At 46.6% G+C, this 16,590-nt stretch overlaps 1 protein-coding gene across 1 annotated transcript; it reads right to left on the bottom strand.

Annotated features, from left to right (window-relative positions):
- Positions 1-4,551: 4,551 nt before the first annotated feature.
- On the bottom strand, positions 4,552-6,079 carry LOC138867849 (testis-specific H1 histone-like). Its single transcript, XM_070144670.1, has 2 exons — positions 6,053-6,079; positions 4,552-5,064 (listed from the first exon to the last, which is right to left on the bottom strand). The coding sequence occupies exons 1-2, from the start codon at positions 6,077-6,079 to the stop codon at positions 4,552-4,554; spliced, it is 540 nt and encodes a 179-aa protein (XP_070000771.1).
- Positions 6,080-16,590: the final 10,511 nt, after the last annotated feature.

Below are 16,590 nucleotides of genomic sequence, written 5' to 3'. Positions count from 1 at the left end.
GGATTATTCATCGTTGCACCAAGAGCACTGCTGAACTTCATTGATTTACATGAATCTTAAACAACAACTCAGTCTGCAATATTGATTATGCAGAGACTAGCTCGCAACGGAAGCAAATGAGAGAATGAATTGTCTCAAATACTTAAGAGATTTTTGTCCTTAAGTTGATTTTAGTTCTGCTTTTGTACTGAATCATTAATAAGGCAAGTGTTGTTTCCGTCGATGTCGTTAACCACACACACACATATATCGAATGTATATGCGGATTTTCGATCTCATCTTTCATATATATATATATATATATATATATATATATATATATATATATATATATATATATATATATATAAATAAATAAATAAATATATATATATATATATATATATATATATATATATATATATATATATACATATATATATATACACACATACACACATACACACATACACACACACACACGAACACACACACACACACACACACACACACACACACACACACATATATATAAATTTACTACACACACATATATATATATATATATATATATATATATATATATATATATATATATATATATATATATATATATATATATTTATATACATATACACACACACATATATCGTTCAAGTGCTCCATTATCCTTTCGTTTGCCATATCACATAAAGTGCACATAACAGCCAATATTCATCTTTTGAAAAAAAATTCTTCATTATTATTTTTTTTAAAGATTTCCCTATTTGCCATTTTCTTTAATTCATCCTGCACAAATCACTCATCACTGATACCGATCGATCTCATCCCCGCCTCCTAATTAGCGGCCTCATTATCTTAAGTGCCTCATCTACCTGAAGGCTCCTCATCGACGCTTCACGAGCCTCGGTAAAGAATCTGAGATAAAGAGGGGAAGGAGAGAAGGAGGAGAGACTGAAGCAAATAGTAACGGTGATTCTGAGTGGGGAAGAGGGAGGAGAAAATAGAAAAAAGAGGAAGAGAGAAAGAAGGAAAGAGGAGGCAAAAGAGGATAAAAATGGAAGAGAGAAAGAAGGAAAGAGGAGGCAAAAGAGGATAAAAATGGAAGAGAGAAAGAAGGAAAGAGGAGGCAAAAGAGGATAAAAATGGAAGAGAGAAAGAGAAGGTAAAGAAAAAAAGAAAGAGGATAGGATAAAGGAGGAAGAATTGATTGAAGTAGATAAGTAGAAGAAACAAAGAAAATTGTATCGATGATTCCGAACGTTGAAAGGAGGAGGCAAAAATAATTAAACAAATAAAGATAAAAAAGAAAGAGAGAAAGAGAAAGCAAAAAGGTAAAAAAAAAAAAAAAAAAAACAGAATGGGAAAAGAGGAAGAATCGAGTGAAGTAGATAAGAAGAATAAACTGAAACAAAAAATTAACGACGATTCCGAGCGAGAAAGAAGAGGAAAAAAAAACAAGAAACGAAAGAGAGAAAAAGAAAAAGAGAGAGAGAGAGAAAAAGAGAAGATAATATATATAGAACGAAAAGAAATAATGAATTCCAGTGTCAACAGAATCAAGTAGAGTTTCGCAACGACAATGATATATTCACGAAATTTGGAAAGTAACAGACCTCATCAGTGAGGTTGGAGGAAGGAGGGAAGGGAGGGGAGGGAAGTGGAGGGGAGGAAGGAGGGAGAAGGAAGGAAGGAGGAGGGAAGGGAGGAAGGGGAGGGAATTGGGAGGGAGAAGGAAGGAAGGAGGGAGGAGGAGGGAGGGAAGGGGAGGGGAGGGAGGAGAAGGAAGGAAGGAGGAGGGAAGGGAGGGGAGGGAAGGGGAGGGGAGGGAGAAGGAAGGAAGGAGGAAGGGAAAGGTGGAAGAAGAAGAGGGAGGAAGGAAGGAAGAGAGGGGAGGGATGGGAGAAGAGGAAAGGAGGAAGAGAGGAGGGTAGTGATGGGAAAGAAAAGGAGGGAATATAAGGGGGAGGAGAGGTAAAGGAGGGAAGGGAGAAAGAGGGTAAGGAAAGAGGAGCAGACGAGTGTGTGGAAGTAAGGGAAGAGAGGGAGGGAGGGAGGGTGGAGAGGGAAGGGAGGGGGCTGTCGGGATGATAATGAGGGGCTATATTAGAAAGGTAAATGAAAGACGAGGGTGTGATCGGAAAGTAATGAAAGTCGTGAGGTGTTGGAGGAAGAGGAAGGAGAAAGACGGAGGAAGAGAGAGAGAGGAGAAAGAGCGAGAAAGAGATAGATAGAAAGATAGCTAGCTAGACAGGTAGGTAGATAGCGAGAGAGAGATAGATAGATAGACAGACAGAAAGAAATATGGAGGGCCAAGAAATGAGAGACTGTTTGAGAGAGTGAAGGTTTGAGAGAGGGAGAAGAGAAGAGAAGAGAAGAGAAGATAAGACAAGAGAGATAAAATGAATGGGAGAAAATCAATGAGACTGTACCATAAAAAAGAGAGAGAGAAAAAAAAATGAAAGCAAAGTTCCAAAACATATTTGTGTTTTGACATATCCCCTTTGCTCCTTTTGAACCCCGCACGCGCGCACGCACACACGCACACGCACACCCACACCACCCTAAAGGACTGAAATATGCGTAGGTTTAATCTCAAGTAATGACGTCTGCAATTAAACGAACTAATGGGAGCTGCAATAACATGAGGGGAGGTGGGGGTGGAGGGGTGCTGAGGGGAGGTCGGGGAGGAGGGGTGCTAAGGGGAGGTCGGGGAGGAGGGGTGCTGAGGGGAGGTGGGGGGTGGAGGGGTGCTGAGGGGAGGTCGGGGAGGGAGGGGTGCTAAGGGGAGGTGGGGGGTGGAGGGGTGCTGAGGGGAGGGTGGGGGGGGTGGAGGGGTGCTGAGGGGAGGTCGAGGGAGGTGGGGCTTGGAGGGGTGCTGAGAGGGGAGGTGGGGGGGTGGAGGGGAGCTGCTGAGGGGAGGTGGGGGGTGGAGGGGTGCTGAGGGGAGGTGGGGGAGGGTGGAGGGTGAGTGCTGAGGGGGAGGTGGGGGTGGAGGGGTGCTGAGGGGAGTGTGTCGGGGAGGTGGGGTTTGGAGGGGTGCTGAGGGGAGGTGGGGGGGTGGAGAGGGTGCTGAGGGGAGGTGGGGGGTGAGGAGGGGTTGCTGAGGGAGGTCTGGGGGGAGGGTGTGGAGGGGTGCTGAGGGGGAGGGGGAGGGTGGAGGGGTGCTGAGGGGAGGTGGGGGGTTGGAGGGGTGCTGAGGGGAGGTGGGGAGCGTGGAGGGGTGCTGGAGGGGTGCTGGGGGTGGAGGGGTGCTGAGGGGAGCTGGGGGTGGAGGGGTGCTGAGGGGAGCTGGGGTGGAGGGGTGCTGAGGGAGAGGAGGGGGGGGTGGAGGGGTGTTGAGGGGAGGTCGGGGTGGAGGGGGCGCGCTGTCAAAGAAATATATAAGCTACGGTTACGGGAATGATTAGGGTGTGGAAATAATGCGGAGGAATAGCCTTAATGGGGAGATATAATAGAGTCTCGGTGAGAGGTTTGAATCTTGCCAATAATGCAGGGCCCCGGGGGAGGAGGAGGAGGAGGAGGAGGAGGAGGAGGAGGAGTGAGGAGGAGGAGGGGGAGGAGGAGGAGGAGGAGGAGGAGGAGGAGGAGGAGGTGGCACTGGATGGGGCAATGGTGCTGGGGAGGAGGAGGAGGAGGAGGAGGAGGAGGAGGAGGAGGAGGAGGAGGAGGAGGAGGAGGAAGAAGAAGAGGTGGCACTGGAGAGGAGAGGAGGGAGGAGGTGGTGGGGAGGAGGAGGGGAGGAGGAGGAGGAGGGAGGAGGAGGAGAGGGAGGAGGGAGGAGGGGGAGAGGAGGAGGAGGAGGAGGAAGAAGAAGATGTGGCACAATTGGAGAGGGAGGAGGAGGAGGTGGTGGGGAGGAGGAGGAGGGAGGAGGAGGAGGGAAGATGTGGCCACTGGGGGAGGAGGAGGAGGGAGGAGGTGGTGGGGAGGAGGCACTGGGGAGGAGGAGGAGGGAGGAGGAGGAAGAAGAGGTGGCACTGGAGGAGGAGGCGCAGGGGAGGAGGAAAAGGTGGCACTGGGGAGGAGGAGGAGGGAGGAGGTGGCGCTGGGGGGAGGGAGGAGGAGGAGGAGAGAGGTGGTGCACTGGAGAGGAGGAGGGGAGGAGGAAGAGGGAGGAGGAGGCACTGGGGGGAGGAGGAGGAGGAGAAGGAGGAGGAGGCGCTGGAATAAGAGGGGGTAGGAAAGAGGCGCTGGTGGAGGAGGAGGAGGAGGAAAAGGTGGCACTGGGGAGGAGGAGGAGGAGGCGCAGGGGAGGAGGCAGAGGGGATAATGGGAGAGAGAAAAGAAAAGACTGCGCTAAGAAGATTCGCTAAGCAGATTGGCTGAGCAGATTCTCTCTTTGTTTACACCGCGAGAAGACTCATCCCGCCTGGATGCTGTAACTTCTTCTTCATCTCCTTTTGACTCTACGCAACATCCGGGGATTTGGTGCGTATCTATGGGACGTACAACTTTAATGCTGTGAAGAAAAGAAAAGAAAAACTGTTTCCGAGTGTTTGTCTAAAAGTGGAAGAGGTAATTGTTCGGAAGCGCGAATCTCGTCATGAGGTTTGGGTGGCTCGCGGCTTCTCATTCCTTGGCGGCCTCGAGGATGACTTGATCTATGACTTGACCCTTGACCTGATAACTGATTTGATTTCTGACATGACCTCTGTCTTGACCTCTGACGCTTTCTAACTTGACTTGACTTCTGACTTGACCTCTGATTTGTCTTCTGACTTGACCTCTGACTTGACCTCTGACTTGATTTCTGACTTGACTTGACTTCTGACTTGACCTCTGGCTTGACCTCTGACTTGATTTCTGACTTGACCTCTGGCTTGATTTCTGACTTGACCGCTGATTTGATTTCTGACTTGACTTGACTTCTGACTTGACTTCTGACTTGACCTCTGATTTGATTTCTGACTTGACCTTTGACTTGCTTTCTGACTTGACTTGACTTCTGACTTGACCTATGACTTGACTTCTGACTTGACCTCTGACTTGATTTCTGACTTGACCTCTGACTTGCTTTCTAACTTGACTTGACTTCTGACTTGACCTCTGACTTGACTTCTGACTTGACCTCTGACTTGATTTCTGGTTTGACCTCTGACTTGCTTTCTAACTTGACTTGATCTATGACTTGACCTTTGACTTGATTTCTGACTTGGCCTCTGACTTGACTTCCGGTTGACGTCGATAATGATGATGATAATGATGATAATAATAATGATAATGATAACAAAGATAACTAGAAGCACTCAAAGACCTTTTTGAGTTATCCTGCAAACCTCCCTGGCGGAGATAACAATAACAATAATAATAACAATAACAGGGCCAAAAATAACAATAAAGATGATAATATCAACAATAATAATGATAATAATAAAAACGAGAAGAGTGATTATAATGATAACGCCAAATAAAAGAAATTTCTTGTCGGATTATTTTCCCCGCATCAAAAGATAGACAAACAAAGACTAAATTACACGTAACGTATATGTATTATCTTACTTTAATTCAAAATGAAGTTCATGAAGGTTTTTTGAGTTTATTTGAGATATAATCACACTTTCTTATTTGGTGAAAATGAGTAAAATGACAACGAAAACTAATGGTTTTATTATGTATATCTTTTCTTTACCGCGGAAATTAATAAATGACAACGAAAACATAGAAAAAATATCGGTTTTATTATCTATTTATCTTTTCTTTGCTGCGAAAATTAATAACAACGAAAAGATATAGAAAAAATAATAATTTTATATTTCTCTTCTTTTTTTTTAATGTCAAGACCTAAAAAAAAGAAAAGGATATTTGACTTAATGATCAGACACTCTCAATGTGAAATGGAATTTAATCTGCGGCGCCGAATCGCTCAATATCCTCAAGGTTATCCAACTCCTTTCCTTGTCCAGACTTCAAAGGCCGTTTCCTCTCTAATTATCCACTTCGAAAAGAAATCCACCTCATTAATCCACCTAGCACGACCTCCACCTCATCCACACTTACTAGATCCTTTCAGCGTGATACTAAATGCACTGAACTTCTTTTTTTCAATTTATCCGATTATCCACGTATCCACATTATCCAAGGTCTGGTCTACACGCATCCAACGTCATCCAACTCGGCTTTTATGCGTCGCTGTATCCACATCCGTCTGTTCTTTACGTACCCATCTTTATCCACTTATATTCATCCACTTGGATCCAAGGCATCCACCTTCATCCAACTCGGCTTCAGTATCCACATCCGTCCGTTTTCTACGCATCCAACTCGGCTTTCATCCACCACAGTATCCACATCCGTCCGTTTTCTACGCACCCAACTACATCCACTTATATCCAACTCGGCTATTATCCACCACAGTATCCACATCCATCCGTTCTATACGCACCCAACTACATCCACTTATATCCAACTCGGCTTTCATCCACCACAGTATCCACATCCATCCGTTCTATACGCACCCAACTACATCCACTTATATCCAACTCGGCTTTTATCCACCACAGTATCCACATCCATCCGTTCTATACGCACCCAACTACATCCACTTATATCCAACTCGGCTTTTATCCACCACAGTATCCACATCCATCCGTTCTATACGCACCCAACTACATCCACTTATATCCAACTCAGCTTTCATCCACCACAGTATCCACATCCGTCCGTTCTATACGCATCCAACTACATCCACTTATATCCAACTCGGCTTTTATCCACCACAGTATCCACACCCATCCGTTTTCTACACACGCAACTTCATCCACTTATATCCAACGCATCCACCTTCATCCTACTTATCTTTTATCCATCCCAGTATCCACATCCTTTGTCCTATGTGATCGACATAGCCATCCCACAACCTCCACCTCATTTCACATTCCAAGTAATTATTTCCTTTTTGCTTAACACTTCCTTTATCATCTTCATATCTTGAGGAAATAGTGTGAATCTTTTATCTTTATTTTTTCTTTCTTGTTGATATGTACTTGTTTCATACTAAGGATTTGTAGAGGATTGCTTTTGGTGTCGTGTGTTTGTTTATTTGTGTGTTTGTATGTGCATGTGTGTGTGTGTGTGTGCTCGTTTGTGTGTTTGTCTGTGCGTGTGTGTGTGTTTGTGTGCTCGTTTGTGTGTTTGTCTGTGCGTGTGTGTGTGTTTGTTTGTTTGTGTGTGTGTATGTGTTTGTTTGTGTGTTTGTATGTGCGTGTGTGTGTGTTTGTTTGTGTGTTTGTGTGTGTGTGTGCGTGTGTGTGTTTCTGTGTTTGGTTTGTGTGTTCGTTTTTGTGTTTGTCTGTGCGCGTGTGTGTGTGTGTTCGTTTGTGTGTTCGTCTGTGCGTGTGTGTGTGTTTGTTTGTGTGTTTGTATGTGTGTGTGCGTGTGTGTGTTTCTGTGTTTGTTTGTGTGTTCGTTTTTGTGTTTGTCTGTGCGTGTGTGTGTGTGTGTTCGTTTGTGTGTTTGTCTGTGCATGTGCGTTTGTATGTGCGTGTGTATGTGTGTTTGATTGTTTGTGTGTTTACATGTTTGTTAGAGAATGCTTATGTTTGTCTCTGCGTATGTGTTTGTTTGTTTGTTTGTTTGTTTGTGTGTGTATGCGTGTTTGTGTATGTGTGTTTATGGGTTTGTGTGTGTGTGGAAAAGATAGGAATGTAATGTGTTCCTTAAAAGAGAATTACCGATAATTCTAATCAATACACAACATCGAAATGCATTAATTACATTTCTTGCTTTGTAAAATTGTTTATTTTCATCTAATCTTTCCTACATTTGTTTGTTTCCTTTATTTTAATGTTCATGTGCACACACACACACACACACACATAGAGACACATATAACACACACACACACGCACTCACACACAACACACACACACTCACATAGACACACACACACACACACACACACACACAACACACACACACACACAACACACACACACACACAACACACACCCACCCACCCACACACCCACCCTCCTACCCCCCCCCCCCACACCCACACCCACACACACACACCCACACACACACACACACAAAGGCAGTATGTTGTTGGCTTCACCTACGTTCACTTAACTCCTGCCACAGCACGGGTTCTTGTCCTTCCCTTGGCCTGCACCGGTGACAGGGTGAGGGGGAACAGCTGCATGGCAAACAGCTGATCTTCCAACCCGTCATTACCCTTGTCTGCCTCCTGTATTAAAGCGAATACGATTGTTCCAGCGCTAACTACGTGTACGAAGGCACAGATTTCTTAGTCTGTTTGTCTCTTTTAATTATCTCCATTTCTTGGTTAAGGTTGTTCTTTTTTAATCATCTCTCTCTCTATCGCTCTCTCTGTCTTTTTTTCTCGTTCTCTCTCTCACTCTCTCTCTCTCTCTCTCTCTCTCTCTCTCTCTCTCTCTCTCTCTCTCTCCTCTCTCTCTCTCTATCTCTCTTTCTCTTTCTCTCTCTCTCTCTCTCTCTCTCTCTCTCTCTCTCTCTCTCTCTCTCTCTCTCTCTCTCTCTCTCTCTCTCTCTCTCTTTCGCTCTCTCTTTCTCGCTCCTCTCTCTCTCTCTCTCTCACCCCCTATCCTTCAGTCTGTCTGTCTGTCTGTCTCTCCCTCTCTCTCCATCTATTTATCTCTTTCTCTCTCTCCCTCTATCTATCGCTTTCTTTCTCTTTCACCCTCTCTCCTTCTTCCCCTTCTCTCCCCCATTCTAATTGGGCTTAATCACTCTTAATATCTCAACCTTTTTTTCTTGACCTCATTCCTGCCCTTCATTTCCTCTGTTCTATTCTCCTCTTTTCATTATCGCCCGTTCTTGCCTCTCCTCGTTCTTTCGCTTTTCCATTTTCACCTCATGCCTTCCTCTTTACTCTTCCTTGTTTTCTTTTCCTTTTCCTTTTTTCAACTTTTTCACTTCTATGTCCTCTATTTCTCTCTTTCCCTCTGTCCCTTTTTTTTATCTTCCACTTGGCTCCCTTACCTATTCTTCTCTCCTCTCCTCCTACTCTCTACCTCTCCAAACCCCTCGTGTTCTCCTTTCTCCTCAACTTTGTACTCTTCCTCGCCTCTACCTCTCCAATCCCCTCTTCCCCCCCCTCCTCACCTCTTTTCTTCCTCTTCCTTTTTCTCTCTTCCTCTCCTCTCCCTCCCCAACCCCCTCTCCTTCTTTCCCTCTACTTCACCTTTCTCCGTCTCCTCTCTCTCTCCATTCCTCCTTTCTCGTCTCTCCCTTCCTTCTATCTTCAACCTCCCTTCCTCCCTCTTCTCTTCTTCCTCAATTCCCTCTTTCCTTAGTCTCCCCCTCCCCTTCTACCCTCAACCTCCCCTTCCTTCCTCTCCTCTTCCACTTCAATTCTCCCCCTCCCTTCCTCTCTTTCTCCTTTCCCCACTCCCTCCTCTCTCTCCCCCTTCCCCACTCCCCTGCTCCTCTTCCCTCCCCTCACCCCCTCTCCCTCCCCTCCCCCCTCTCTCTCCCCTTTCCTCACCTCCTCCTCCTCCTCCTCACCCTCCCTCCTCATCCTCTCACCTCCCCTCCTCCTCCTCCTCCTCCCTCCCTCCTCCTCTCACCTCCTCCTCCTCACCCTCTCCCTCCCTCTCCTCTCCCTCATCCTCCTCTCCTCACCCTCTCACCTCCCCTCCTCCCCTCACCTCCTCATCCTCCCTCCCTCTCCCTCCCTCTCACCTCCTCTCCTCACCCTCTCCCTCCCCTCCCTCCCTCACCTCCTCCTCCTCCTCACCAGCCAATCAGCATTCCGCATCTGAAGGAGCTTGGGAAGGGTAATCGAACAGTGAAATTTCCAAAATACGTTTCAATTATGGCCGAGAGATATTTACCTGGATCTCGTCAGCTGATCAACTGCCTCGGAGCCCGGAGGTTTTCTTTTTCACGGAGGATTCTCCCAGCTGGTTTCTTCTTCGTGTTTTGATTGACTCCGTGGCGCCCTGGGGATTGGTGATTGGGTATTAGAGGAGGGAGGGGAGGGGGGCGGGCAGGGTAGAGGCTGGGGATTAGGTCTCTTCTTCGTGTTTTGATTGACTCCGTAGCGCCCTGGGGATTGGTGATTGGGTATTAGGGAGGGGGGCAGGGTAGAGGCTGGGGATTAGGTTTCTTCTTCGTGTTTTGATGGACTCCGTAGCGCCCTGGGGATTGGTGATTGGGTATTAGAGAGGGGGGGCAGGGGGGGGCAGGGTAGAGGCTGGGGATTAGGTCTCTTTTGCGTGTTTTGACGATTGTGTGGCGCCATGGGGATTGGTGATTGGGTATTAGAGAGGGAGGGGCAGGGGGCACGGGGGGCAGGGGGGGGCAGGGTAGAGGCTGGGGATTAGGTCTCTTTTGCGTGTTTTGATTGATTGGGTGGCGTCTGGGGATTGGTGATTGGGTATTAGAGGAGGGGGGGCAGAGGGGGGGGCAGGGTAGAGACTGGGGATTAGGTCTCTTTTTCGTGTTTGATGGGGCGCTCCAAGGATAGAGAAAGGGGGTTAGGGGGGGTCACGCTACGGACGGGGATTAGCCAGGGATCAGGCTAGGGCCGGGGATTAGGGAGGGATTAGGCAATGCACGGGGGATTAGAGGGATTAGAGTAGAGATTGGGGATTAGGAGGGTTAAGTATGGGATGGGAATTAGGGAGGGATTAGGGAGGGATTAGAGTAGAGATTGGGGATTGGAGAGGGGGTTAAATAAGGGATTAGGGGTTAAAGAGGGGGTTAACGTAGAGACTGGTGATGGATTGACTGTGTAGCACCCTAAGGATAGTGATTGGATAGAGAGAGGGTCAGGGAGAGGCTAAGGATTAGGCGGGGGTCATGGTAGAGATTAGGGATTAGGGATAGAGACTAAGGATTAGGGCAGAGACTGAGGATTAGGTGGGGCTTGGGTAGAGACTGAATAGGAGAAGGTGAAAGGCGGAATAGAAAGAGGGGAGAGGAGGAGGGAGAGGATTAAAATGATAGTGGCGGGGGAGGAAGAGGGAGGGGAAGAGGAACAGATAAAGGGGGAAGTATAGAGGCATAGAGAATAAAGGAATGGAAGGGCCAGGAAAAAAAAGGTTGATGGAGAAAGTAGGAGGAGGGGGAAAGAGTGATAAGGATGAATAGGGAAAGGAAGGAATGGTGCAAGAAAGAGGTGAGAGTTAGAAGGAAGAGGGAAGGGGGGTGAAGGAGAGGGAATGGAAGAAGGCATAAGGAAGGTTGGGAAAGGGAAAGGAAAGAGGGAAGAGGGAGGGGAGAAAGGGATGTAAGTAAAATAGGAGGTTAGGGTGAAGCTCGAAAGAGAGAGTGGGAAAGATGAAAGATGAGGCATAAGGGATACAAAGATATAAGGAAAGGGGAAGAGGGAAAAGGGGTGGGAAAGAAAGGGAAAAGATGAAAGAGGGGGGAGGGATATTAGGCGTCCAGTTCCATTGTGCTCGCCTTCAAGTGATTCCTGCCTCGTGGATCGCTGGGAGGAGGAGGAGGGAGAAGAGGAAGAGGAGGAGAAGAGGAGGAGGAGGAGGAGGAGGAGGAGGAGGGAGAAGAGGAGGAGGAGGAGGAAGAAGAGGAGGAAGGAGGAGAAAGGAGAGGAAGAGGAGGAGGAGGAGGAGGAGGAAGAAGAAAAGGGGGAGGAGGTGGAGGAGAGAGAGAGAGAGAGAGAGAGAGAGAGAGAGAGAGAGAGAGAGAGAGAGAGAGAGAGAGAGAGAGAGAGAGAGAGAGAGAGAGAGAGGAATGAGAGCAAGAGAAAGAGAGAGGAATGAGAGCAAGAGAAAGAGAGAGGAATGAGAACGAAAGAAAGAGCGAGAGAAAAAACGAAAGAGAAAGAGCGAAAGAAAAAACAAGAGAAAGAAAGAAATAGAGATACAGACAAAAAAGAGCGAAAGAGGGGAAGGGGGAGACAGAGTGAGAGGGGAAAAGAATGCTTAGAGTGGAGATCAAACGGAAAACCTTTCACTGAGCGTGTTTAGAATATTTCAGCTGGTAGATATGTGTGTTGTGTATCGTATTGTTAAAAGATACTCACAGACTCTATCTATCATTTTTTCGATCTCCATTTGGACAGATTTAATGGCCTGTTATTGTGTATGTTTCATGTACTATTTTGATTCATATTTATCTGGTTTGACATAAGAAGGAAAAATAACGTATGTTCTTAAGGACGAAGGTAAAAAAAAAAAAAAAAAAACACGAAAAAATGGGTTTGATTTCTATTTCATAGTCTCTTTATCTGGTTTAACATAAGAAGGAAAAATTGGGTATGTTCTTAAGGTCGAAGGTAAAAAACAAACAAACAAACAAACAAACAAACAAAAATGGATTTGATATCTGTTTCATAGTTTATTTATCTGGTTTGACATAAGAAGGAAAAAATAGCGTATATTCTTAAGGTCGAAGGTAAAAAACAAACAAACAAACAAACAAAAGAAATGGATTTGATTTCTGTTTCATATTCTATTTATCTGGTTTGACATTAATAGGAAAAAATAGTGTATGTTCTTAAGGACGAAGGTAAAAAAAAAAACACGAAAAAATGGGTTTGATTTCTCTACTACAATTACGAAGCTTTGGATGTAGGATATATATAGTGTATTCAGGCAATTTTATTTGTATCATTTATCATATATGTATTATCTATTTATTTGTATTATTTATTATTTGTATTTAGTCATCTTTATTTATGGATTAAGATTATTTTACCTAGATGAACTTTACCTAGCTGCGCCTAAACAAAATGTACCTTACTTCATTGTACCATACCTCAGTGTTCTCTCCTCAAATGTACCTTATCCAAATGTGCTTACCTAAATGTACCTATCCTGCGCACCATACCTAAACCTATCTTACCTAAATGTACCTTATCTAAGCGTTCTCTACTTAAATGTACCTTATCCCAATGTACTTACCTAAATGTACCTATCCTAAGTGTGCCATACCCAAATCTACCTCACCTAAAGCCACCCCAACCAAATCTACCTCACATGAAGGCACCTCACCCAAATCTACCTTACCTCCCCTTAATCTACCTCACCTAAAGCCACCTAACCCAAATCTACCTCACCTGAAGGTCCTTCACCCATATCTACCTTACCCCACCTTAATCTACCTCACTTAAAGCCACATAACCCATATCTACCTCACCCAAAGGTCCCAAATCTACTTTACCTCACCCAAATCTACCTCACCATAAGGCCACCCCACCCAAATCTACCTCACCTAAAGGTACCTCACCCAAAGGTCCCAAATCTACTTCACCTAAAGGCACCCCACCTAAAGGTCCCTCACCCATATCTACCTCACCCAAATCTACCTCTCCATAAGGCACCTAACCCAAATCTACTTCACCTAAAGGTACCTCCCCCAAAGGTCCCAAATCTACCTTACCCAAATCTACCTCACCCAAATCTACCTTACCCAAATCTACCTTCCCATACCTAAATCTACCCCACCCAAATCTACCTCGCCCCCAACTGCCCCAAGGACCAAGCTCACCCGCGGGAGCAGGTCCTTCCCCGAGAGCCACCGCGAGCCTGTTTTGAAAAAGTCCGAAGAATTCCCCCTTCTCCTTCTTCTTTTTTAATTCGAAGGACCGGAATAGTTTGCGGAAGTGGGCGAGTGTCGGACCTTCGATCCCGGATAAAAGAAATGAATTACTTTTAGAGTCTAATGAAAGCGAAGTGGTACAAATCAATAGTCATCGGCGTGGGAGGGAGGATGGGGAAGGGTGGGAGAGGGGAGGGAGGTAGGGAGGTGGGAGGGATGGGGTGGGAGGGAGGGGATGGGAGGTGGGATGGGTGGAGAGGGAGGGGAGGAGGGAGGGGGAGGGAGGGATGGGGGTAGGGAGGTGGGTGGGAGGAGAAGGGAGGGATGGAGGGGTGGGGGAGGGAGGTGGAGGAGGGAGGTGGGTGGGATGGGGAGGGGAGAGGGTGGGAGGTGGGGGGGGAGGGAGGTGGGATGGGGAGGAGGGAGGTGGGTGGGATGGGGAGGTGGGTGGGATGGGGGAGGGGGGAGGGATGGGGAGGGGGAGGGGGAAGGAAAGGGAAGGAGGGGTGGAGGGGTGGGGGAGAGGAAGGGTAAGACCACGATAAGCCACTGGTTATCCTGGCCCTGACTCGGTCCTGTTTAAGGCTGATGTGGAGCGGCGGGGAGTTGTCTTGGGGGTCTCTCGTTCTCTCTCTCTCTTTCTCTTTCTCTCTCTCTCTCTGCCTCTCTCTTTCTCTCTCTCTGTCTGTCTGTCTATCTCTTTCTCTCTCGCCCTCTCTCTCTCGTCCTCTCTCTCTCTCTCTCGTTCTTGTTTTATCCTTCTCTGTCTTTCTCTCATTCTTTCTCGTTCTCTCTCTCTCTATCTATCTCGTTCTTGTTTTTCGTCTCTCTCTCTCTCTCTCGTTCTTGTTTTAGAAGGGGAAAGGAGAGGAGGGGAGGGAAGGGGAGGGGAGAGGAGAGGTGAGGAGGGGGGGAAGGGGAGAGGAGAGGAGGCTGGAGGGGAGAAGGGGAGAGGAGGGGAGAAGAGAAGAGAGGAGGGGAGGGAAGGGGAGAGAAAGGTAAGGGAGGGGGCGCAAAAATAGAACCGGGTCCATGCGAGACTTGAACGAGGAAACGAGGGGGGATACTTAGCTATTTCGGATATACAATTCGTGACGTCCCTCTCCCTCCCTCCCTCATTCTCTCTCTCTCTCTCCCTCCCTCCTTCTCTTTCTCTTTCTCTCTGTATTCCCCCCTTCTTGTCCCTCTTTCTCCCACACGCTCCTTTTCTCTCTTTTCTGTCTCGTATAACCCCCTATTTCTCTCTCGTTATATCCCTCTTTCTCCCACATGCTCCTCTTCTTTCCTTTCTCTCCCTCTCCCTTTTCCTTCACTCTCTTATTCTCCCCCCTTTTCTCCCTCTTTTCTCCACACACTCCAATCCTCCCCTTTCTCTCGTTCTCTTTCTCTTGTTTCCTTTTCCTCCCACACGCTCCTCTTCTCCATTTTCTCTCCCTTCTCACTTATTCTCCCTCTTTCTCCTCTCCCTCCTTTCCTCTCTCTCTTTCTCCCACACGCTCCTCTCCTCCATTTTCTCTTCCTCTCCCTCTCTTATTCCCTCTTTCTGCGATGCTTCCTCTCCTCCTTTTCTCTCCCCCTCTCTCTCTTATTCCCTTCTTTTTCTCTTCCTCTTTTCCAAACGCTCCTCTTCTCCCTTTTCTCTCTCTCTCTCTCTCTTATTACCCCTTTTTTTATTAGGAGCTCCTCCCTTTCTCTCCCTCTCTTTCTCCCCTGTTTCTCCCACTCGCTCCTCTCCTCCCCTTTCTCTCCCTCTTTCTCCCACTCGCTCTTCTCCTCCCCTTTCTCTCTCTCTCTCTTTCTCCCCTTTTCCTCTCCCTCTTTCTCCCACACGCTCTTCTCCTCCCCTTTCTCTTCCTCTCTTTTCACCCCCTGTTTCTCCCACTCGCTTCTCTCCTCTACTTTCTCTCCCTCTCTTATTCTCCCCTTTTCTCCCACTCGCTCCTCTCCTCCCCTTTCTCCCTCTCTCGCCCCTCTCCTCCTTTCTCTCCCTCTTTCTCCCACACGCGCTTCTCCCCTTTCACTCCCTCTCTTTTCTCCCACTCGTTCTTCTCCTCCCCTTTCTCTCCCTCTCTTCTTTCCCCCTTTCCCTCTCTCTCTCACCCGTGTCCCAGGAGTGCTGTACCGCATGAAAGCCTCCCTGCCCTCGCCCACCACATGCTGCTAATTTTTAGCACACTCCCCTCCCACTCCCTCGGTCCTTCCGACCGAGGGAGTGGGAGGGGAGTGTGCTAAAAATTCACGTGCTTTTATGTACAGTTTCTGGATCCGTTGACAAAGTGAATAAAAAAACACGTGACTCGGCTTAGCGGGAGCACAGGGAACGCACAAGCAGAATAATCACATGCTCTCTGCGGCTCTCGGAATCAATTCAACTTTAAAAATGCTTTGCGTGTAATGAGGAACTGGAATTTAGTTATACGAGATCATGGTATTCAGTGTTGACTCTTATTTTTTCCGTTTCTATCGGTTAGAAATACATTCTTTACTCTCTAAGGCTGGAAAAAGGGGGAGAGAGTCAGAGAAAGGACTTGCGAAGGCTACTCTATTGTTGAAGTATGATAAATAATAAGGATTGGATCTACTCATTTTGATAACTTCAGAGATTAAAAACAAAAACTGAAAAAAACAAACAGAATAACTTCACCTATTGATAAATAATAAGTACTGAATCTACTCCCCATTTTGATAACTCCAGAGATTAAAAAAAAACAAAAACTGAAAAGAAAAAACAAACAGAATAACTTCACCTATTCCTTTTCGCTTCTCTCTCCCGTATACCAACTGCTGGCCATGTTTGTCTCGGCGAAGTTTTCCCCCGGGAGGATAATGGAAAGGGATATGGAAAACAGGATCCGAGTTGAGAATCTTGTTGGGGAAATTAGTGCAGATATAACACGTAGCATTTGTTATTTCTGCGTCGTCAGCTTTTATCATGCGTGGATGACTGGATTTAGTGAGCTCTATTCTACTTTCTGATGTTTGTATATAATGCATAGGAGTAAATGTGTATAGTGAGAAATGTTAGCAAATTAGTTAAAAAGGCGTTGAATTTTTGAAAGGATAAGTTGTGGTAAGTATTCGCATACCTAATTGTAATATTATTAATCTGAAATAGAT

The sequence above is a fragment of the Penaeus vannamei genome, chromosome 32 (genome assembly GCF_042767895.1).
Source record: "Penaeus vannamei isolate JL-2024 chromosome 32, ASM4276789v1, whole genome shotgun sequence".
Classification (NCBI taxonomy): domain Eukaryota; kingdom Metazoa; phylum Arthropoda; class Malacostraca; order Decapoda; family Penaeidae; genus Penaeus; species Penaeus vannamei.
Note: the sequence above shows the minus strand (reverse complement) of the source record. Positions and strands in the feature narration are given on the sequence as shown.